An 18,310-nucleotide genomic window follows, 5' to 3' on the forward strand; every position below is an offset into this window, starting at 1 on the left:
AGGTGCATTTATACGGCGACTTGATTACACACAGGTGGATTGTATTTATCATCATTAGTCATTTAGGTCAATATTGGATCATTCAGAGATCCTCACTGAACTTCTGGAGATAGTTTGCTGCACTGAAAATAAAGGGGCTGAATAATTTTGCACGCCCAATTTTTCAGTTTTTGATTTGTTAAAAAAGTTTGAAATATCAATAAATGTCGTTCCACTTCATGATTGTGTCCCACTTGTTGTTAATTCTTCACAAGAAAATACAGTTTTATATCTTTATGTTTGAAGCCTGAAATGTGGCAAAAGGTCGCAAAGTTCAAGGGGGCCGAATACTTTCGCAAGGCACTGTATATACAAAAGTCATTTTTTTGTCCTGCTAGAATAGAGCTTTCCCGGTCAACTGTAAGTGCTGTTATTGTGAAGTGGAAACGTCTAGGGGCAACATCGGCTCAACCGTGAAGTGGTAGGCCTCAGAACGGGACCGCAGAATGCTGAAGCATGTAGCATGTAAAAATCACCTGTCCTCGGTTGCAACACTCGCTACCGAGTTCCAAACTGCCTCTGGAAGCAACGTCAGCACAAGAACAGTTAGTTGGGAGTTTCATGAAATGGGTTTCCATGGCCGAGCAGCCGCACACATGCCTATGATCACCATGCGCAATGCCAAGTGTTGGCTGGAGTGGTGTAAAGCTCACCGCCGTTGGACTCTGAAGCATTGGAAATGTGTTCTCTTGAGTGATGAATCACGCTTTCACCATCTGGCAGTCCGACGGACGAATCTGGGATTGGCAGACGCCAGGAGAACGCTACCTGCCCGAATGCATAATGCCAACCGTAAAGTTTGGTGGATAAGGAATAACAGTCTGGGGCTGTTTTTCATGGTTCAGGCTACAGCATACATTCTAGATTATTTTGTACTTCCAACTTTGTGGCAACAGTTTTGGGAAGTTCTTGTTTCAGAATGACAATGCCCCTGTGCACAAAGCGAGGTCCATACAGAAATGGTTTGTCAAGATCGGTGTGGAAGAACTTCACTGAACACCTTTGGGATGAATTGGAACGCCGACTGCGAGCCAGCCTAATCGCCCAACATCAGTGGCCAACCTCACTAATGCTCTTGTGGCTGAATGGAAGTAAGTCCGCACAGTGGAGGCTGTTATAGCACCAAAGTGGGGACCAACTCCATATTAATGCCCATGATTTTGGAATGAGATGTTTGACGAGCAGGTATCCACATATTTGTGGTCGTGTAGTGTACTCATGGAGGTGTGTGTGTGTGTGTGTGTGTGTTGCAAATGTATACTCAAGTACAGAAGGTCCACATATTGGCTCAATTTTATTGACCACTCTAGAAATATGGTACAAAAAGTTTATTTAATAACAGTTTTGTAAACGTTTGAGGTAAATTAACATTTACATCAACTTGTTCTTAATGTCATACACAAGGCACTTCTCTTAAGACAGAATTGAAACAGGCTGCTGTTCTGAGCATACAGTAGATGGTTCCTACTCCCTGACTGGCCAAAGAAATCACGCTCTGCATGACACACATCAAGAGTTTGAAGAAAACTACTGTATGTTATCCTATTGGATGAGGGGCTTGCGGGCAACTCAAAACAATACACACATTGCTGTGTGTAGAAGAGAGGAAGGGCCAGCTACCCAGCTGACATTCTCTCAACGTTAGTGTGACATTGTATTACAAGTTAACTACAGAGCCACATGAATGTTGTGAGAAGAAAACACAGTGAAAGCACTGAGTGAGCACACAGAAAATACTCACAGCCCACTTTTTTTCTATATTTGAAAACCCAAACTTTCTGCAATCATCTCAGACCATGAGTTAACTTATAGATGTATCCTATATTCACATTTGATGTCATTTTTGAAATAATGTCTTTAACGCAAAGAGCCGCTGTGTTTAACGGTTAAGACATTTTCCTTTAAGGATTCTAAACATTGGCAGTCCGGTGTCTTTACTTCTCTCTCCTATAGATAGATATATGATTCATAGAACAGCATGTTTTGTCTTAATGTGCAAATCTTTGATCTTTTTACTAAAATGTAAACTTTAAGAACCAAAATGCAATAACACTGATTTGTTTGTGGTTTGGTACATTGAAATAGTTTCAATGAAAAGGTAACATACATTGGGGGGAAAATGGATTGTTCCAATAAGAGTAAAACACTGTTATAAGCAAAACATTACATAGTCTCCTCTGGTAGTCTCACTACAGTTGTAATTATGGTTTTTACTTTGCATTGTTTGTTATTGTGTTTATTTTAGATCCTTCTCTAACTATAAACTATTAACATATGGTCATTTGAAGGTATAAGAAATATGTAAGAAATACATATATTTTGGTACAGGTGTTGTACCATACCAATCATGTTTCACAGGTAGCCTAAGTCATTTAAGAAAAGGCCTATTTTAAGTGAGTGTTCATGTCGTGCATTGACTTGCATAGTTTTTCAGTTATTCAAGATGGTTCAGGTAATCTACAGAGTGAAATATTACATTTATACTAACTAGACGGAAGACTGTGCATGCCATTGCTTACAACAGGTGTAGTAGAAATGGTTGAGGTTCTATCAAGATGTTAACTGAAACACAAAAACATTAAATGGGAATTCACTTTTCATCCTGGTATTATGACACTTGCAACATCATTGCCTTTGTGTGTTTTGTACCAAATAACTGTTTTGGTTGTCACAAACTGACTACAGTTAAGAAATTAGATTCCATTATAATTAAATGATGTTTAAAAAAAAAGAACAACCCTTTTAAGAAAAACCAATAAAGTATCACGTGATGTATGAGACTGAGTTACCCTCAACATGAAGATGCAATGATTAAAACGTGATATTGTGTGTGTGTATATATATATATATATATATATATATATATATATATATATATATATACACACACACAGTACCAGTCAAAAGTTTGGACGCCTACTCATTCAAGGGTTTTTCTTTATTTTTACTATTTTCTACATTGTTGAATAATAGTGAAGACATCAAAACTATGAAATAACACATGAAATTATGTAACCAAAAAAGTGTTAAACAAATCAAAATATATTTTATATTTTTCAAAGTAGCCACCCTTTGCCTAGATGACAACTTTGTACACTCTTGGCATTCTCTCTGGAATGCTTTTCCAATCGTCTTGAAGCACTTGTTGGCTGCTTTTCCTTCACTCTGCGGTCCAACTCATCCCAAACCATCTCAATTGGGTTGAGAGCTGGTCATTGTGGATGTCAGCTCATCTGATGCAGCACTCCATCACTCTCTGTCTTGGTCAATTAGACCTTACACAGCCTGGAGGTGTGTTTGGGGTCATTGTCCTGTTGAAAAACAAATGATAGTCCCACTAAGCGCAAACCAGATGGCATGGCGTACCGCTTCAGAATGCTGTGGTAGACATGCTGCTTAAGTGTGCCTTGAATTCTAAATAAATCAATGACAGTGTCACCAGCAAAGTACCCCCACACCATCACACCTCATCCTCCTCCATGCTTCACGGGGGGAACCACAGATGTGGAGATCATCGGTTCACTTACTCTGCATCTCACAAAGACACGGCGGTTGGAACCAAAAATCTCAACTTTGGACTCATCAGACCAAAGGACAGATTTCCTCCGGTCTAATGTCCATTGCATGTTTCTTGGCCCAAGCAAGTCTCTTCTTATTATTGGTGTCCTTTAGTATTGGTTTCTTTGCAGCAATTTGACCATGAAGGCCTGATTCACAAAGTCTCTGAACAGTTGATGTTGAGATGTGTCTGTTACTTGAACTCTGTGAAGCATTTATTTGGGCTGCAATATGAGGTGCAGTTAATTGCCCATTTCTGAGGCTGGTAACACTATCCTTTGCAGCAGAGGTAACTCTGGGTCTTCCTTTCCTGTGGCGGTCCTCATGAGAGCCAGTTTCATTATAGCGCTAGATTGTTTTTGTGACTGCACTTGAAGAAACATTCAAAGTTCTTGACATTTTTCAGATTGACTGACTGTCGTTTCTCTTTGCTTATTTGATCTGTTCTTGCCATAATAAGGACTTGGTCTTTTACCAAATAGGGCTATATTCTGTATACCAACCCTACCTTGTCACAACACAACTGATTGGCTCAAACGCTTTAAGAAGGAAAGAAATTCCACAAATTAACTTTTTAACAAGGTTACCTGAAAATTGAAGCAGGTTGAGAGAATGCCAAGAGTGTGCAAAGCTGTCATCAAGGCAAAGGGTGGCTAATTTGAAGAATCTCAAATATAAAAGATATTTTGATTTGTATAACACTTTTTTGGTTACTACATGATTCCATGTGTGTTATTTCATAGTTTTGATGTCATCACTGTTATTCTATAATGTAGAAAATAGTACAAATAAAGAAAAACCCTGGAATGAGTAGGTGTGTCCAAACTTTTGACTGGTACTGTATATATAAACAAATCTTTCCAGTCAAATCAAAAAGCTTTGTTACTTTTGATTGAACTAAACATCTGGAAAAACTATTTGGAAATCCTCAACATGTCAGCTTTTTATATGGTGTTGTTAATCTAGTTTCTTCACATTTGCAAGATGTGTGATACTTAAATATCCTGTAATTGGTTTATTTACCCTCTTAATTTAAAGCATTTGGGTTTATTTTGTTTTCAACCTCTTGAAAATTGGATGTCAACTTTTCATTGTGCATATATTAGTATGCTTTCTAATTCAGGCAAAAAAAATGTACGTTAATTTGCTTAATTTCTGCATTCGAGAATCAAATGTAGGAGCAGGATCTGGAACTATGGAACTTACAGTAATAGCAGCTGTGGACTACAAGAATACATTCAACTCCTAGTTTTGACCCATCATTTTCTTATAGTTTTTGTGTAACTTATGTGTTCAGTAAGTGGATCCTGGGTAAAACTAAGACAAAGAAATGCACCTGTAGACCTATTAGTGAATCAGTGAGTTGTAGTTTTGCATTTACAGATTCCACCATTACTCTTCAAACACATAATACAAAAAATGTATTTCCAAACACTGATAGCTAAGCTATTTCCTGAATATTCTAAAAGTATTTAGACTGTGAAATTCAGGCAGTGTCATAAAGTAGAAGGTAAAAGTTCTATAATGAACAAGCAAATGTTATTATCCCCATATCTGTGTCATTGCTGACATTGTACAGCATACTTAACCCTAAAGAAAGGATGAGAGCATACATGCTGCTGATTTAGTTTGTCTTGCAATGGACTTTCTATGATACACCAAAACAATTGTTGAAAAAAAAACGTATTTTAAAAGCCTAGTGCTATTAAAAATGTGATTTTCCTGTGTTTTCTATTTCCACACTATGAGGTTGGAATAATACAGTGAAGTTGTGAACATAATCATAATGCCCTTTAGTGTTGAGCTGTTTGAAAAGACTGCCTGAAGTTTCTGCCTGTTTTGGTGGGATGGGGTTTGTGATATAGTTAATAGACCAATAAGATAGAGCGTTGCAAATCTCTCTGCCAATAACAGCTAGTTTTCAGTTTTCCCCTCCCCACTCAGACCCCTCCCAGACAGTCCTAAGAACATTCTTGCTTGGAGGATTTGCTCTTTGCTAAGAAGCTCTTTTTTTTTCTTCACCATTTTAATCGAAAAAAAATCACAGGTTGTTATCCAGAAATAATGTGATATTGAGATAAAAACAGCTGCCTTGGATCTTTAAGAAAGGTTCAACTTGTGTAACAGCAAAAGAGAAAATATACTAAACAAACAACTAGTCTCAAAACACCCTGTACTTGTTCCACATTACAGATTTATTCGAAATTGGTTCTCAGCAATTTGCCAATCGATCTCAACGACTTGATGAATGTACAGTATCATTCCTAATTGGAATAAATAGGCTTTTATGTTCATCAAATAAACACAACAACAACAACCACTGTTAACAAGAGCACATTGACACATACTAGGCCATTGAAACCGAATTCAAACAAAAAAGTTACTTGGCCATTTTAAAGTGGAATGAGAACCCTAAAGTCCCCTGATGTCCAGTATATTGAAGCCTTTGGCCTGTGAGACCATTTTAACGCACATTGCACAATCACACTGCACATTTTTTTGTATCATAATGCATATGCTACAACTCACCAATTGCACTGATATTAACTGCTGTTAATTTATATATTTGGCAACAACTCCAGACCCTTGCCTCACATTGCCTCCAATTATTATTATTAATTTTTTTAAATCATTTTTTTTAATAGAAAAATCATTGGGGTTGTTGGGAGGGAGGGTTGGAGGTGTATTTAGGGGGACTGACTAAACTGCCAAGTCGTTGGGCCTGGCTCTGATGCTGCTGCTCTTGCTGGCCCTGCTGAGCCGGCGAGGGTCTGTGAGCATGACGGGGGGCTCATGCATTTCCACTGTGGTGGTGACGTGGCCTTCCTCCTGATCAACATTCCCCCCACTCAAACTGCCCCCACTGGAGCTGGAGCTGGGGCTGGTGGTGGGGGGAGCAGCATTACAAGGCTGCTGCTTACTATCAGAGGAGGGGGTGGAGGAAGGGGCGGAGGAAGGGGAGGAGGAGGGGGATGTGGCCTTCATCTCCCGAGTCTGCTGCTCGGTGGCCAGGTTGGCCCAGTTCTGCTGCGTGGTCAGCCTTTGGTTGTTGTTGCTGCTCATGTAGTACGAGGACGAGGGCCCCTCCTGCAGGGGGTCCATCTTGAACTCTGCCGGGGAGGCCTCTACCTTGGGCCGCAGGAACGCACCACTCCCAGCTGTCACGTCCGTGTACGTCGGTGGGTAGCTGAGGTTGGGAAGGGCAGTTCTGGGGGCAGAAGTTATGGACTCCGGCCCCACACCATCAGAGCGGGGCAACAACACATGATCAGGGGTGGCCATTCCCTGTTTAACTTTCTTCCACCCAAGGTGATAGATCTCTAACAAATTCAGCAAAAGAGACACGCAAGCCACCACAAGCATAAATATGATGAAAATCGTCTTTTCAGTGGGCCTAGATATGAAGCAGTCCACAGTGTTGGGGCAGGGCCACCGTGCACACTTGTATAGCGGCCTCAGCTGGAAGCCATAAAGTAAATATTGACCTAAAATGAACCCCACTTCAAAAAGGGTCTTGAAAATGATGTTGAACACATAGGTGCGCAGCAGGGCACCCCTAATGCGGATCTTGCCATGCTCATCCCTGATAGGTGGCTTCTCTTTTTTACCACCTCCCCCTCCCCCTGCATCCCCTCCTTCATTGTAAAGAAGTTCCTTTTCCTCCTGGAGTCTGTTGGCCTTTCGCAGCTCCTCCTCCTTCTCTTTCCGCTTCTCCTCCATGCGGACGATGTGCAGTACGTGACCCAGGTAGATGAGGGTGGGCGTGGACACAAAGATGATCTGCAGCACCCAGAAGCGGATGTGCGAGATGGGGAAAGCCTCATCATAGCAGACGTTCTCACACCCAGGCTGCTGTGTGTTGCAGGTGAAGTCAGACTGCTCGTCGCCCCACACGTCCTCGGCTGCCGCTCCCAGCACCAGGATCCTAAAGATGAAGAGGACAGTCAGCCAGACCTTGCCGATTACTGTTGAGTGTTCCTGTGCATTCTCCAACAGACGCCCCAGAAAGCTCCAGTCACCCATGCTTCAAGATTTATACCCTAGGGAGAAAGTACAGTCTGGAGTGAACAGAGGGAGGAGAGAAGGATGACGGGATGAAAAGACAGAGAGGGGGGAAAGAGATTGTCAGTTACCTGTTAAAGTGATACCATGTAACATAAAGCATGAATCATCCAGCATAAACTGCAGGGGGATAAAGGACAGAGAAACACTACAAACCTAGAGAGAGCAAGCAATGGTCGCGTCACCCACAAACATACAAAGGGTTAATCACACTTCACATCGGCACAACACATTAAGCGCTTATTAAAATTAATTCCATAAAATGGCCTTGAAGAAGTCAATTAAATCAATTATTTTAATCGAACAATCGGTCAAAGCAAGTGAACGGTATAGAGATGTTCTGTAATGCCACAGAATTTTGTGAAGCCCCCTATTTCTCTATTTAGCATTAACTATGAACCTGACATTTATGCTAACACTCTTTCACTCCCCTGTTCTCTCTCTAAAACTTTCTCTCGGTCACTGTCACACATACACACACGCACTCCCTCTCTCTTTCTCTGTCTCTCACCTGCTCGCTCCACTACCCAGCAGGCATTTGCTGAGATCAACATTATAATGGTCAAAAACAGCAGTGAGCAGAGGTTGGACTGCGGTGTGTTGGACCTGACACACACGACTCCCACTGTTACAGATCCAAAAGAGCCTTAGGTGTCAAGTCCAACGATATAACATACAATCTTCAACATCTAATAGGCCTTTATATCCTGTGATGTACAGAATTACATTTTCATTGAGAACAGGGACAGCTATAGGCCTCTTTTACATGCTAATAATTCATTAGCTAAATCTAATACATCTGTAACACACTTGTAAAAAAAATGTGTGCTATTTTAATGGCAATTTAATGGTCAATTATATAAGAAATTGCAGCCAATAAATGCAAAGACACCATATTCATAATTACATATATTGACTAAGCTATTAACTATTTAACAATGTATACTGTCATACTGCATAAGTTAAAACCGAAAAAAACGGAATAGCCAGATTACACTTTCCCCATATGTGATCCTCAAAAACAATCTATGAGAATGATTTTAACATTTGCCAGCCCTAGTCACAAAAAACACTGTTGAATACAGGAGAATGAAGACAAATACTCGGACTTTTTTTTCTAGGTATTTTCTTAAAACTGCATTGTTGGTTAAGGGCTTGTAAGTAAGCATTTCACTGTAAGGTCAACTACACCTGTTGTATTCCGCGCATGTGACAAATGCGCGGAATAGTATTTTATTTGTTATCTATGTATAGTGCTTGGTTAGCTTTGTGCACATGAACTTGCCAGTAGAGGCCTATCAATCTACTATTCACACCAAAAGCAAAACACAAGCAGAAACATAAAATGGTTGGAACTTACTCAAATGTTCTTGTATTGAGGGTAATAAATCCATCGACTAGGGTTCAGAATAAATATGACACCTGGAAAGAAAAAAAAGATAAATGAATGGATGAATATGTTAATTCGTTTATTTACATCAAAAGTTTATTCCCTTATCTTTAAGCAGACTGACACACGTGATAGGTATTTTTTTGGTTTACTGTTATTTTTTTAAACTCTTATTGAAGTGAAAATGACCATGCCCTGATTCATAAATATTAATTGGCGTCATAAATTAAGATATGAATTAGATTGGAAAAACAAGGCATTTTGACACAGAATTGATAGGCAAAGAAATGTTCATCTCGAGAGTTGAGAGATGTTTCAACCTATTTCTCTCTCCATATCAACATCCCACCGCATAGTTTGTATCCTGATGAAAATAATGTGGGATTCTTTTTTTTCCTTCACGGCAAATACATATGAAATCTACATTAAACGTGTTAACATTATAAACATACTAAACGTGACATGTCCCAAATGAATACTTGTCTCATCAGAATTGTAAATGCTAATCAAGAGAAATACTTTGATCGAAAAGAAACGCGCACCTAAAGATTGGATAAATACATGACCGTATGAAACAGTCAAAAATACACATACAAAACTCAAAATGCTTTAAAAGTTGTTTAATATTTATTTATATTATTATTTGTATTATCATTATTACTGCTATTATAAGGACTACAGTATTAGAATAGCCTATCTGATAAGGTTGGAATGTTGTATGTTCTTTGTTCTCTCAACGTTTGTTTTGTTTAATCACGTGTATCAGTCCAGAAAATATCCCATCATATTATACAAATCGAATAGGTTGAATATCAGATGATTTATGAAGGTTTTGAAGACCATTAAATAAGTCATAATAATTAACTCGATCAAGTTCAGGTAGCCAACAGTAACCTACAAAGTGTGCTGCCTCACAAATCGACAATACAGAGGGTGCCAGATAGGCTTTGTGTCCACTGGCTTTATTTTTTAGCTCCCATATACCTTTGTTATCGTATTGTTTGACCGATTATAATAGGTCACTACTGTAATTTCTAATAATTAAATACTCGACATTTAAATGTTCATTAAATAAAATGTCCATTGATACGAGTTACCAGTAACCAGCATCACATCAGTACGAGTGCCAGGAAAGATACTCGCACCTCATTTCAATCATACCTTAGACAGGAGATGCCCAATTTAAATATGGAAAGCAATATCCATCTGCCATTGGTGCCATATTTTGAGTGTGTCGGATAGCCTACAGACCTCCCAGGGAAGCTGGTACCCTCCCCTCTTCACCAAATCCTGGCACCTCTGCCAGTTTACCAAACTCTTTTAAATGCAGCCAGGCCAAGTTATTCATTCACAAACTTCACACATGGATTCGCCGTCAAATTTGAGCAAGAAAAGTTAGTTTTTCGAGACGAATTGAACTTGAAGATGGGTTTCCGCGAAGCGCAGCTCACTCCCATTCCCAGCCATCGCGACTGTCACATTGTGTGACCATGCATGAGTGAAATCAGTAAGTCATCACCCTGGACCGATGCACGCCACGCCCCTATAAAACCATCAAGCTACAAATAGGCTTGGCAGTCTGGGGGTGCATGTTACCATCCGGGAAAAATCAGTTCTGCTTTCATAGTTTTACATCTGACCTTTGGTCTTTAGTGACGGAAGTTGGCAATTTCTGACAATAAGGTAGCCCATCTGTGAGAAATAGTTAATTTGGAATGCTGAAGAGAACATAGGCCTGACATACAATTGTGAGTTAGGAATTTTTGATTCTACACCTCACTAGAATACAATTTACTTGTGATATATGGCTATCAAAAGTTACACTGCAAATCCAGTCACCCACCGCAAAACCCACATAACCTCCCGCCCTCTCTTGGTTGTCCAGAGAAGCGCATCCCAGTGGCTGGAGGTTGATAACATTGGTATTACAACATATACTGTGAAAGCAATAAGTAAACAGACAGTATCATTTGTTTTTTTAATTAAAAGTCAAGACCCAGGGTCAGAGTGCAGATCTAATAAATACAAACATCAAAAACATGCAGTTTAGAAATCTGTACATTAATAGCTAGGCTCTAGCTGCTGTAAAGAAGCAAGTGACAATGTTGAGACTTTCAAAAATGTTCCCGAACGATTTGTACTACTGAATTTAGCATTTTCTCCTAACAGTCAATGTAAAAAAACATAAAAAGCCCCCATACAACTGTAAAGATTGTGAGAGGAAGTAAGCCCACAAAGTGCTTTCACAAATGTGTGTGATGCATCTCATTGCTAAAACTGTCCTTACATTTTCACAGGTAACAGTCAAATTGTCACTACAGTGACACAAGTTATGGTCCAACTTCTACATGCATTTTTGGACAAAGCACATTAGGCCAGTTTTGCCTGTAGATCAGCCCGCTAACTCACATTGAAAGAGGTGCAATGATATGTTCAGTGCCTAAAATAAGGAACAAGCTGAAAGATGATAGGCTCTGTAGCCACGTTTACAATCAGTCTTGACAACAATAGGCTATATGTCGGACTCAGTTTCCATAATGCTCAGAGGGTCCGTTTCCAGTACCCAGCTTAAGCCTACTCCTGGACCAAGAAGCACTTCCAATGGATATTCCCCATTGAGCATGCTTTTTAAGTACAGGAATAGGCTTCATTTGGGTCCAGGAAATCTGTCCAGAATGTTCAAGTGTATCAGCCATGCTACCTAAAAACATTGTGCTCGGTGTGGCTCAGTTGGTAGAGCGTGGCACTTACAACGTCAGGCTTGTGGGTTCAATTCCCACGGGGGACCGGTACGAACAAATGTGAAAAGGTATGCATTCACTACTGTATGTTTCTCTGGACAAGAGCATCTGCTAAATGACTTAAATGTAAATGCTCAATATACAGCATCTACATCATACTATTTGACACCGCTAATAGACGAAGGCACTGTTTTAAAATTGCTTTGGTACTCACTACATTTCCTTTGCCGGTATGAGCCTCAAATTGAACTTGGAGCTATACTGCACACTTGTGAGTTTCTGCTTTGGTAAAGTTTCCCACAAAGCTGAAGTAGTAACATAAACCAATTCTGGTTGCGCTCCACAATAAAACAAATTCCTGCAAGCTCATTGTAAACCAGAAGGTGGCGATCTAGACCCATTTCTCACTGCTGTTCAACCTCCCAAACAGACATGTAGCTCAAACACACAAGCACCAAGATAAATAAAATAAAAATACATAAAAAAAAAGCTAAAACATTACCCCATAGGTCAGTCATAGTGGAAGGCACAGAAAGATAAATATCCTCTACGACAGTGTTCCCCAACACCAGTCCTCGAGTACCCCCAACAATACACATTGGACAAGCACATCTGATTAAACTTGTCAACTAATTAGCAATCGCTCAATGAGTTGAATCAGGCATGTTCATCCAGGGCTACAACAAAAACATCTGCTGTTGGGGGTACTGGAGGACTGGAATTGGAAATCTGCTCTAGAAAAGCAGACTCAGGGTTAGACCAGTCCTCTCAGCTGCTACAGGTATGTCCTCACGTATGTTCTCTTCTCATGGTAACAAAACACTGATAGGTTTCTACTCCCTAGTTCTCTGTAGTCTAAATGGGGAAGAACATTGACACTATGCTGGGCTCACACGGTCTTGGTGCTGGAGGAATCTGTAAGAGAGGACAGCAGCATCTCGTTCTTTTTATTCTGTAGTAGGGACTTGTTCGTGGTTATGTGATCGGGGTGAGCGTAGGCACGGCTCTTCTTGGACATCCTGGTGGAGCACCTCATCAGGGCCTTGACGATGAGGTAGGCCAGCTCGGTCACGTTGAGAACCATGCAGATGGCAGACGAAGCCACCATGAAAATGGTGAAGATGGTCTTCTCCGTGGGTCGTGAGATGAAGCAGTCCACCTTGTTTGGGCAGGGCCACTGCTCACACTTCACCAGACGAGGCATCGCAAAGCCATCGTAAACAAAGTAGAGGGCGTACATAAAGCCAGCCTCAAAAATCAGGCGGAAGAACAGGCTGCAGGTGTACGTCCACCACAGAGGCCCCGTGATGGGCAGACGACGACTCTTCAGGGCCTCTAGGTCCACCTGCCTGGTCTTGTCATCACCACCACTGTGCAAGGCCGTCGCGATGATGTGCTTCTTGTCCCCACGCTTCCTGTAAGTCACGTGCATGGCCACCAGCAGGGCCGGTGTAGACACGAAGATCAGCTGCAGGCACCAGAGACGGATGTGCGACACAGGGAAGAAGTGGTCGTAGCAGACGTTCTTACAGCCAGGCTGCTGGGTGTTGCAGATGAAGTCAGACTGCTCGTCTCCCCACACGCTCTCTGCAGCCAGTACCAGGATGGTGATACGGAAGATGAAGAGGACAGACAGCCAGATCTTCCCCAGGCTGGTGGAGTGTTTGTTCACCCCGCCCAACTGGGCGTACAGAGCCCCCCAACTCATCTCTACAGCAGCTTTGGCTTAGACCACCTGGAGAACACAACAATGGAAACGGTACAAATTAATGTCAGTTCTTAGTGAACTTGAAAAAGGTTTCATTTTCAGAAACCCAAACAGCACACTAAGGAGGAGACCAGTAGACCTACATCACTGTCGTTTCCTTTTGTCTCACAATTAGACATTTGAAAAACCTAACCAAAAACCTAACTAAAACATTAAGTATTCAATTGAACACTAGGTGGTGTTTCTTTCCAATACAATTTAATCAAACTATATAATATTAAGTGTTTTCATTCAAGTAATTACTTTTACACAACACTGACTATCAAGTGAGGCTATATTGATGGATAAAATAGTGTAGTAAACAATAAATAATCAAACAGTACACAAAGTTAAGACAAATCAATAAATTAGCATTTGTTTATTATACATTATAAACTGGGTGGTTCGAGCCCTGAATGCTGATTGGCAGACAGCCGTGGTATATCAGACCATATAAAAACATTTTGTAATTACGTTGGCAACCCGTTTATAATCGCAATAAGGAACCTCGTTTTTTTTGTTGGTATATCTCCAATTTACCACGGCAAAGGGCTGTAAATCCAGCCACTCTGCGTTGAGTCGTGTGTAGAAGTCATTACCTGTAGTATATTGGCCATATATTACCTCGTACGTGGTTGCTTATACAGACACTTACTAAACTTGGCTGCTGCTAGTTACTAAGACTGCATTATTAGTGATGAGTTTCCATGCATTTTATTCAAATTCAAAATTTAAACTCTCCATAACAATTTGCCAATTAATCATATCGTTAGGTTTCCCTGTCGAGTTTCTAATCTGTTAATTGTAACATGTATATTGGAGGAAAAAATAAGCAACAATCATTTCTTTAATAAAATCCTAAACATCAGCAACAACAAAAAAAACAATCACCAGTGGCTTCATTACATAAAGACGAATAAGACAGGTGAGTATGATCCTCAAAATATCGATTTCACAAATCACAGCACTCACCTCCTCGGAATTTCAGCAAACGTCCATTAATTTTACTTTTCGGTGCACTTTAATGCCGTCGTTTAAAGAAACACCAAAGACGGAGAGAGCAACTCCAAACGAAGCCGAGGGGAATATTTAGCTGTTTGGAAGTAGGTCCGACTGTGAAGTCTGCGCTCTGATGAGATGTACCTGAGTTTTTACGATCTTCACTCGAGGACAATCTACCTGCTAGGGGGCGGGACGAAGAAAAAGAGCGCTCATCAACCCCATTGGCTCATCAGTTCAGGAGTGTGTAACTTTTAGATTAGTGTCAGCCGTGTAGTTTTACCTGATTTCACTGAAATACACTGATTTGATTATTTGAATCAAACACAATCATATGCTTTTCACATTGACTGTTTATAGACAATTCAGAGAGATACACTTCAATTCGGTCTTCATTTACGGTACGAGCTATAAAGCACGCAGTCATCATTAGCCCAATATTAGACTAAAAGAGCCTAACGTTACTCCGTAGTCCAAGGACCTTACATGTTGTTTAAAGGGCGAATTGGCCCTGGAAGATAACAGCTAAATACTCCATATACACGTGACTAGATTCTCAATTGCAGTATGGTTCTAGAAACATAAATCCCTTTACTTTCATATCACATGAAAATAATTTCACAAATGCAAAATACACACTTAGTGTACACTGTGTTAACCGGGTTTAGCATAGTTGCAGCTCGTTTCAGTGACGTGTGTGGCGTCGGTCTTCCATTTACACACAGGTGTTCAGAGATGCAGATAACTATTAGCACAGTCCAGCGTCTCCCGTAAACAAGCGCTGTCACATGGAAATATGTCCGTGTGGGAACTCTAACCCTATTAAAAGGTGTTAACAATGTAACTTTGTTTTATTATTATTTACGATATGAAATGTCCTTATGCTTCCAATACAGCAAGGGACTCATGTTAATGTTCAGACTGAGCGTTGCGAATCTTAACAAAACTCCCCTCTACAGAAGAGGCCTTCCTCCAATGACTCGTGTAATGTAACTGAACTGAGAGTCATGGTCAAGGCCTAAGTCGTCATGAGACAGTCAGTACATTCAAGTGATGATGGATACTTCCTCTGTGAAATCAAGATTATCACAAAGTAGGCATGACCTCATGCTGACTTAAGATCTATCTAGCGATGATGCTATTTTGGGAGACCATAGGAAAATACCAGATACAGTACATAACTGTTTGAAAAATTACAATATCTTAACATTCTTGAGAAATTCAACATTTTAATAAAGAAATCTCCCATAAGGTTTTGACATTAACATTTCATATTCATAATTCAAGAAGCCAGTGTGGTATGACCAAACCAATAATTCCCTTGTCTGATCAATGTGTTGATTACATAAAACATGTGGTGGTTAGATTTCTGAGATGGCATGGGAATCAATCCCTAGATTGCTTTATTGTGTGTGAGGGCTTCAGTATCATCCCAGAATGGTTGATTGTGTGTGAGGACTCAGGGCTACAGTATTCAGTAACATCCCCAGTGTAGGCACTACTGAGAGATCAGATCATCCTCATCACCATGCTCTTTGGCTGAGTGATGGACAGCAGAGTCCCAGACCTCAGCCCACCCTGTTCATCAGTGGTGGTGATAGTCCTGGGGTCACTTCTTGAGCTTGGCCAGGCCCATGAGAAGCTGGTCCCTTCTCTCTCTCCTGGCAGACAGGTGCTGCTGGTCAGCTGGGATCAGCTCACACATCTCCTGGAGGGACACATCAGAGGAAGAAGGGAGGGAGAGGGAAATAAGATGAGTAGAGAGAATGCATTGTTTCTTCTCTGAATTGTACACTGATCAAAAATAAAATGCAACAATTTAAAAAGGTTTTACTGAGTTACAAGGAAATCAGTCAATTGAAATAAATGTATTAGGCCCTAATCTATGGATTTCACATGACTGGGAATACAGATATGCATCTGTTAGTCACAGATACCTTTAAAAAAGGTAGGGGCGTGGATCAGAAAACCAGTCAGTATCTGGTGTGACCACCATTTGTCTCATGCAGCGCGACACATCTGATAAGGGTGGCGAACACGCAGATGAGCTTCCCTGAGACGGTTTCTGACAGTTTGTGCAGAAATTCTTCTGTGCAAACCCACAGTTTCATCAGCTGTCCGGGTGGTTGGTCTCAGACGATCCCGCAGGTGAAGTAGACGGATGTGGAAGTCCTGGATTGGCGTGGTTACACATGGTCTGCGCTTGTGAGGCCGGTTGGAGGTACTGCCAAATTCTCTAAAGTGATGTTGGAGATGGCTTATGGTAGAGAAATTAACATTCAATTATCTGGCAACAGCTCTGCAGTCATCATGCCAATTGCACACTCCCTCAAAAACTTGAGATATCTGTGGCATTGTGTTGTGCGACAAAACTGCACATTTGAGATTGGCCTTTTATTGTCCCCAGGACAAGGTGCACCTGTGTAATGATCATGCTGTTTAATCAGTTTCTTGATATGCCACACCTATCAGGTGGTTGGATTATCTTATCAAATCGGAGGGCCTGTTGTCCGGACCTCTGGCAGTCTCTATGGGGGTGCCACAGGGTTCAATTCTTGTGCCGACTCTCTTCTCTGTATACATCAATGATGTCGCTCTTGCTGCTGGTGATTCTCTGATCCATCTCTACGCAGACGACACCATTCTGTTTACCTTTGGCCCTTCTTTGGACACTGTGTTAACTAACCTCCAGATGAGCTTCAATGCCATACAACTCTCCTTCCGTGGCCTCCAACTGCTCTTAAATGCAAGTAAAACTAAATGCATGCTCTTCAACCGATCGCTGCCCGCACCTGCCCGCCCGTCCAGCATCACTACTCTGGACGGTTCTGACTTAGAATATGTGGACAACTACAAATACCTTGGTGTCTGGTTAGACTGTAAACTCTCCTTCCAGACTCACATTAAACATCTCCAATCCAAAATTAAATCTAGAATCGGTTTCCTATTTCGCAACAACGCATCCTTCACTCATGCTGCCAAACATACCCTCGTAAAACTGACCATCCTACCGATCCTCGACTTCGGCAATGTCATTTACAAAGTAGCCTCCAACACTCTACTCAACCAATTGGATGCAGTCTATCACAGTGCCATCTGTTTTGTCACCAAAGCCCCATATACCTCCCACCACTGCGACCTGTACGCTCTCGTTGGCTGGCCCTCGCTTCATACTCTTCGCCAAACCCACTGGCTCCAGGTCATCTACAAGTCTCTGCTAGGTAAATCCCCGCCTTATCTCAGCTCACTGGTCACCATAGCAGCACCCACCCGTAGCACACGCTCCAGCAGGTATATCTCACTTGTCACCCCCAAAGCCAATTCTTCCTTTGCCGCCTTTCCTTCCAGTTCTCTGCTGCCAATGACTGGAATGAACTGCAAAAATCACTAAAGCTGGAGACTCTTACCTCCCTTACCTCCCTTTAAGCACCAGCTGGCAGAGCAGCTCACAGATCACTGCATCTGTAAATTAGCCCATTCAATCTACCTCATCCCCATACTGTGTTAATTTATTTATCTTGCTCCTTTGCACCCCAGTACCTCTACTTGCACATTCATCTTCTGTACATCCTACCATTCCAGTGTTTAATTGCTATATTGTAATTACTTCGTCACCATGGCTTATTTATTGCCTTACCTCTCTTATCCTACCTCATTTGCACATGCTGTATATAGATTTTTCTACTGTATTATTGATTGTGTTTGTTTATTCCATGTGTAACTCTGTGTTGTTGTATGTGTCGAACTGCTTTGCTTTATCTTGGCCAGGTCGCA

General features: G+C 41.1%; 3 protein-coding genes across 4 annotated transcripts in view; all 3 read right to left on the bottom strand.

The window, feature by feature from the left end:
• Positions 1–5,773: 5,773 nt before the first annotated feature.
• LOC112240389 (gap junction alpha-3 protein) lies at positions 5,774–10,848 on the bottom strand. Of its 2 annotated transcripts, none has more exons than XM_024408700.2 (3): positions 10,211–10,848; positions 9,020–9,081; positions 5,774–7,637 (listed from the first exon to the last, which is right to left on the bottom strand). In XM_024408700.2, exon 3 carries the CDS (start codon positions 7,618–7,620, stop codon positions 6,298–6,300), a length of 1,323 nt encoding a protein of 440 aa, XP_024264468.1. In that variant the 5' UTR covers positions 7,621–7,637; positions 9,020–9,081; positions 10,211–10,848; the 3' UTR covers positions 5,774–6,297. The 2 variants fall into 2 exon arrangements, with proteins under 2 accessions (XP_024264468.1, XP_024264462.1); XM_024408694.2 differs by having other exon boundaries at positions 5,774–7,655; positions 10,211–10,846.
• A 165-nt stretch (positions 10,849–11,013) lies between these two features.
• On the bottom strand, positions 11,014–15,286 carry gjb8 (gap junction protein beta 8). Its single transcript, XM_024408813.2, has 2 exons — positions 14,510–15,286; positions 11,014–13,525 (listed from the first exon to the last, which is right to left on the bottom strand). Exon 2 carries the CDS (start codon positions 13,496–13,498, stop codon positions 12,680–12,682), a length of 819 nt encoding a protein of 272 aa, XP_024264581.1. The 5' UTR covers positions 13,499–13,525; positions 14,510–15,286; the 3' UTR covers positions 11,014–12,679.
• Positions 15,287–15,745: 459 nt separating this feature from the next.
• Positions 15,746–18,310, bottom strand: part of cryl1 (crystallin, lambda 1) — a 34,824-nt gene continuing 32,259 nt past the window's right edge. Inside the window, exon 8 of the mRNA XM_024408805.2 lies at positions 15,746–16,244. Coding sequence (XP_024264573.2) covers positions 16,146–16,244 — 99 coding nt within the window. The 3' untranslated portion in view covers positions 15,746–16,145. The remainder of the gene's footprint in view (positions 16,245–18,310) is intronic.

This window comes from Oncorhynchus tshawytscha, linkage group LG03, assembly GCF_018296145.1.
Source record: "Oncorhynchus tshawytscha isolate Ot180627B linkage group LG03, Otsh_v2.0, whole genome shotgun sequence".
Taxonomy (NCBI): Eukaryota; Metazoa; Chordata; class Actinopteri; order Salmoniformes; family Salmonidae; genus Oncorhynchus; species Oncorhynchus tshawytscha.

Bases quoted from the DNA above. Each gene is read 5' to 3' on its own strand.
- LOC112240389 (XM_024408700.2), bottom strand. From the start codon at position 7,620: ATGGGTGACTGGAGCTTTCTGGGGCGTCTGTTGGAGAATGCACAGGAA.
- gjb8 (XM_024408813.2), bottom strand. From the start codon at position 13,498: ATGAGTTGGGGGGCTCTGTACGCCCAGTTGGGCGGGGTGAACAAACAC.